The sequence below is a fragment of the Miscanthus floridulus genome, chromosome 1 (genome assembly GCF_019320115.1).
Source record: "Miscanthus floridulus cultivar M001 chromosome 1, ASM1932011v1, whole genome shotgun sequence".
Taxonomy (NCBI): Eukaryota; Viridiplantae; Streptophyta; class Magnoliopsida; order Poales; family Poaceae; genus Miscanthus; species Miscanthus floridulus.
Window position 1 is genome coordinate 139,743,394 of NC_089580.1, and position 4,998 is coordinate 139,748,391.

The following is a 4,998-nucleotide window of genomic DNA, read 5'->3' on the forward strand; positions in this document are numbered from 1 at the left end:
GCCCACCTCAGCTAGGGTTTGGGGAAGAGAACGAGAGAGAAGCGAGAGTGAGAATACGATGGCGGTCAAGTTCGGTACGGCCTCTCCCTCATAGAAGGGTAAGATGGACAAATTTCCTGTCCGGTCCCACCTGTCAGGGCTTTGAAACTGTCAAAACCAAACAGAACGTGCACGGAATGGCTTGGGGGGCAAAGAAATAAAGTGTCATGGCACCTAAATAAGTCCGAACTTTTTAGTGGCACGTAGGAAAAGGCCATCTTTTTTAATGGTACACAGGAAAAATGCTCAATCCAGAACCAGGTTGCCCTGAGCCCCTGACACGGTGACGCCACACTCCCGAAAGGAAACGGCGAAATCCCACCAGGCCACCACGCACAACCGCGCTCCAACCATGGACGCCGGCGGCGCGCGTCCATCGGCACCGTCGGCCGCCGCTGCCGCAGCCGCGGGGGCCTCCGCCGCGGACGAGCCCCGGGACGCGCTGGTGGTGCGGGAGCTCCTGCGCTCGATGGGTCTCGGCGAGGGCGAGTACGAGCCCCGCGTCGTGCACCAGTTCCTGGACCTGGCCTACCGATACGTCGGAGACGTGCTCGGGGACGCCCAGGTCTACGCCGACCACGCCGGGAAGGCCCAGATCGACGCCGACGACGTCCGCCTCGCCATCCAGGCCAAGGTCAATTTCTCCTTCTCCCAGCCGCCGCCGCGCGAGGTACCAATCCCACCCAAAATCCTACCTTTTTGTTCTTCAATTTTGGCAAATCAGTTGGCTTCTATAATTATTTTCTTATATCCCGCCAAAATCGTTGTTTTCTCCGTCGGCTGGTGTTACACGGTCGAATCCACAAACCCTAGTTATTGTGTTGCCCGTGTAGTTGAAACTTGATTTTGAATTAGTTTTGGTTTTGCTGGATTTGTTGGCCGAGAACTTGGGATTTCTTCCATTGTTTCTTAATAATACTCATAAGAGTTTTCCTGGCATCTCTCTAGTCTTGAAGTAGTATCTATTCTATGTAGTCTCGGTGAAATTATGTCTTTTAAATTTGTTAACTCGTCCCCGCTCAATTCCATTGAAAGAGAGATGGAAATGTCGACTTACAGCATAGGTTCAGATATGTTCAGAAATAGGTTCAATCCTAAAAGCCACATAGATCGGAGACGATAACATCATAATCCAAAACATAACCGGTAAGAGACGATTCAGAATTCTAAACTACTAGTACAAAAATTCATGTGTTGTAATAAATTCTTCTACAAATGAGGTAATGAAGTTTCTAAAGCTGCGTCTTCATCTATTCTAAAATGGTATTTGTCATCCCTGTGCTGCCTTGCAGAATATGGTGATCTTTTTACTTCCTACTACATGTCTATAACAATTTTAACTATTAATAAAACTTTGGCCTTACACTAGGATCATAATGTCTAGGAACTACCTTTCTTTTTCTTTTTCTTTTGGAAAGTTGAAAATCTCATTGCATCACCGACAAAGTACAGATATAGGGCGAAGATTGCCCCATTCGAAATGTAACTGCCTTTCAAATGGGAAAATTACAGCTATTGCATCCCTTGCTACATAAGCTTTAAATGGTTCAGCTTAAGATGGATTGCCTATGCCTAATAAATTTTGAAGGTACCCACCCAGTTGCATTTTGAAGTTATAGATGATTATATGTAGATGATGCCCGATTGATACTTGTAGGATTGAATTCTCTGTTGCATTAGGGTATTGTGTTTTGTTTTTATTTCATATTTCCCTCTGTTCTTAATCAAAGGTGAACTCTCTGTAGCATAACACTATGGTTGTTGCATTGCACCTTGATACAGGAAGACCATAAGTTATAGCTAAATTTAAATCATCTATCTTTTAATGATTCCTCCACATTCTTAAACGCCATCAAAGACTAGTACTTGACAGAATACTAGAACTGCACTGGACTGATTTGCTTTCTCCTTTGGTTGCATTTGTACTTCTGCATCGTATTTGTTTCTTGTGTGTCAAAATCTTCATTGTATGCATCTACGTATGACAAGGCTATTGGTACTTTTTGTCCAGATTCTTTGATGAAAACACACTGACTCACTAATTCCTATTAGATCTGCTATAATATTTGATCTGTTGACAAGTTCATACGAAGTACGGACCGACCTTTGAGCAGAACCACATAATCAAGTGTTCCATCTGACCATTCAGTGATAAAGTGGTGTTATGGATATGAAAAAAGTGTTTGGGTGCTTCTGACTACACCTAGCACTGAGTTTTAAGATGCATTTCTGGAAGATTACAATGTTCCAACACAATTGATTTCTCCTTGCTTGTTATGAGGCATCAGCGGCATCACTAAGGATATTTGTTGCCTTATGAGAGACATCCTTAATATGTTGATAAGAGGTTTCTTTAAATGTGGTATTACTAAATACAAGTAACATGATCTCAGTTGATCCCTTGGACTCTGCACAAAAAAATTATAATATGTACTTGCTCGCCCAGAAAATAATACATCGCTTACCTAAGGAAGCTTGGGAAGTGCCAATTAACATTTGAAAAGAGTAAATTTATATCTTTCTTGCTTAGCTCATAATGAATAATCTTTCCAGTCACAAAGCACTGTTTTGGGACGTTTGTAGCCAACAATTTAAATTTTTGGCTGTATATTTAGATTTGGCTTGTGAAGCTTTGTTTCAAAAAACATTTTTTTTTAATTATAATTTGCTGAGGTTATTTAATATAATACAACAGATAATACTCTTCGCTTGTGTTTCATTAGTAGATCATATTGATCTGCAATATCACTTTTTCTTGTGATGGATTATACAGTGACAACTTGACCTTTTAGTGAACAATCTCTAAATTTGCTCTTTTATTCATGGTGGATTGCAAGACTCTTTCTGTTAGAGACAACTTTGACCTTTAGGGAATAGTCTCTATATTTGGAAGAGTTCTCGTCAGATGCAAAGAAAGAAAAGTAGAAAACATCAACCAACAGCTGAACCCAGCAACCAAAACCATCTTTTTGCCATCAAATTTAACCAACATGACTACAGAACTTTTATATTTTTATAAAGAACTTCTACTCGGACTAGAAAATCAAGTCATTGTTAGGCATCTTCAAATCATCCCACTAGAAAATCCGGAGCACGCTGGTTGATCTTCAGATTTTCCAAGTGGGCTACCACAATTCACAAGTCATTCATTACCTCTTTGTCTTGAGATGAGAATCCCAATGCCACAGTATGTTAGTTGTACAAGCGTGTTATGGTATTAAGTATGTGCATTCACCTTGAAATAAGATGTGATGCTGATAGATCATGCTTAGTCTACAGGGATCTCATATTGCCTTTTTATGTTCCTAGACTCCCTACTGCAAAGAAAGCCATTTATAAATATAGTTGTTGGATGTTGTCTTCTTAGCACAACTAAAAGTGTATGAGAGTTGTGGTGAAACACTGGAACTCGTGTTTTGGTGTGTCTTCTCTGGTTATGGGCTACTTAACATTTTGAATCTAGGGGTTAGTAGGAAGCTCTTGTTATTTCATTGGATTCTTGAAAAGTTGATCTAATCTTCTCTGTAGAGAACGTGTGCATAGCAGTGTTTTAGGATAACAAGTTATTTCCTCTTGGTAGGTTCTCCTTGAGCTGGCCCGGAGCCGGAACAGAATACCTCTGCCCAAATCAATTGCACCTCCTGGCTCAATTCCCCTCCCACCTGAGCAGGATACACTGTTGGCCCAGAACTACCAACTCCTACCTCCGTTGAAGCCGCCACCTCAATTTGAGGAAACAGAGGATGAGAATGAAGAATCCAACCCAAGTCTGACGCCAAACCCAGCAAATTCTAATCCAACCTTCTCGCAGGATCAGAGAAATAACGAGCAACAGCACACTCCCCAGCATGGTCAGAGGGTTTCATTCCAACTCAATGCTGTGGCAGCTGCTGCTGCAAAGCGTCCTCGGATGACCATTGATCAGCTGAACATGGGCTAACCATTCATCGTCGTCGGTTAGACAAGTATCCTTTTCCACATCCACTAGTCTGGAGAATCATGTTTTGAAGAGATTAGTGTTGTATTGGTATGATCTTATTGACTACCACCCACTTATTTAACCACGAGATGTGCAGTACAGCAGCAGCATAAGTTTCTGCCTGCAAGAACGTTGCTATAGGGAAGGGAAGCAACTGTGCTAGTAGTGTATTTTGTTCTTGCTCACTGCTACAATGGTATCTGGGTCTGCATGTTCTTAGTAAAATTAGCATTCATCTCAAGAGGGCAAAAATTGCTTTATCAGTATTGCAAGTTACTTCCTCCGTTTTAAATTATAAGATGTTTTGGATTTTCTAGATATATTGATTATGTTATGTATCTAAGTGCATAGCAAAAACCATATGTCGAGAAAAGCCGAAACGTCATACAATTTTTAGTATTAGTTATGATGGCACCAAGATTTTTATCCACAAGCAGGATTGAAACAATTAAAACATTGAACTAAAGAACATGAAAAACATAGTGCCGACTCTTCCACCCCTTCATAGCTTTTGTTCCCTATATCACCCTGGCGAGTGGCCGTGAGGTGAGGCATGGAGTCGATGCTCACGTCTACCCAACGTCCTCTGCCGGACCGAGATTGAAAAAAAAACACGTCCTCTAATAGACCTATCAAGAGCCTGTTAGATCCAGGCAGCTAATTGTTAGCTGCTAGCTGAAAGAAACCAGCTAATTACTTTTTACTAGTAGCTAATTGTTAGCTGCTACTCCCTCCATTAAAAAAACGTAATTCTAGCTTTGAACCTAAAGCTAGAATTACGTTTTTTTAGCGGAGGAAGTATCTAAAAGAATGTACCTAATAATTACTTTTTCCTAGCAACTAATTGTTAGCTGCTAGCTAAAATAAGCCAGCTAATTACTTTTTATTAGCAGCTAATTGTTAGCTGCTAGCTAAATGAAGCCAGCTAATAATTACTTTTTACTAGCAGCTAATTGTTAGTTGCTAGCTAAAATAAGCCA

At 41.0% G+C, this 4,998-nt stretch overlaps 1 protein-coding gene across 1 annotated transcript; it reads left to right on the forward strand.

Moving 5' to 3' along the window:
- The first annotated feature begins 303 nt into the window (after nucleotides 1-303).
- On the forward strand, nucleotides 304-4,270 carry LOC136495424 (transcription initiation factor TFIID subunit 9-like). The gene is made up of 2 exons (XM_066491369.1): nucleotides 304-709; nucleotides 3,620-4,270. Exons 1-2 carry the CDS (start codon nucleotides 392-394, stop codon nucleotides 3,977-3,979), a joined length of 678 nt encoding a protein of 225 aa, XP_066347466.1. The 5' UTR covers nucleotides 304-391; the 3' UTR covers nucleotides 3,980-4,270.
- The last annotated feature ends 728 nt before the right edge of the window (nucleotides 4,271-4,998 follow it).

Excerpts from the sequence above, each read along its gene's own strand:
- LOC136495424 (XM_066491369.1), top strand. The coding sequence starts at position 392 with ATGGACGCCGGCGGCGCGCGTCCATCGGCACCGTCGGCCGCCGCTGCC. Across the intron at positions 710-3,619 it reads CCCAGCCGCCGCCGCGCGAG|GTTCTCCTTGAGCTGGCCCG; the intron begins GTACCAATCCCA and ends TCCTCTTGGTAG.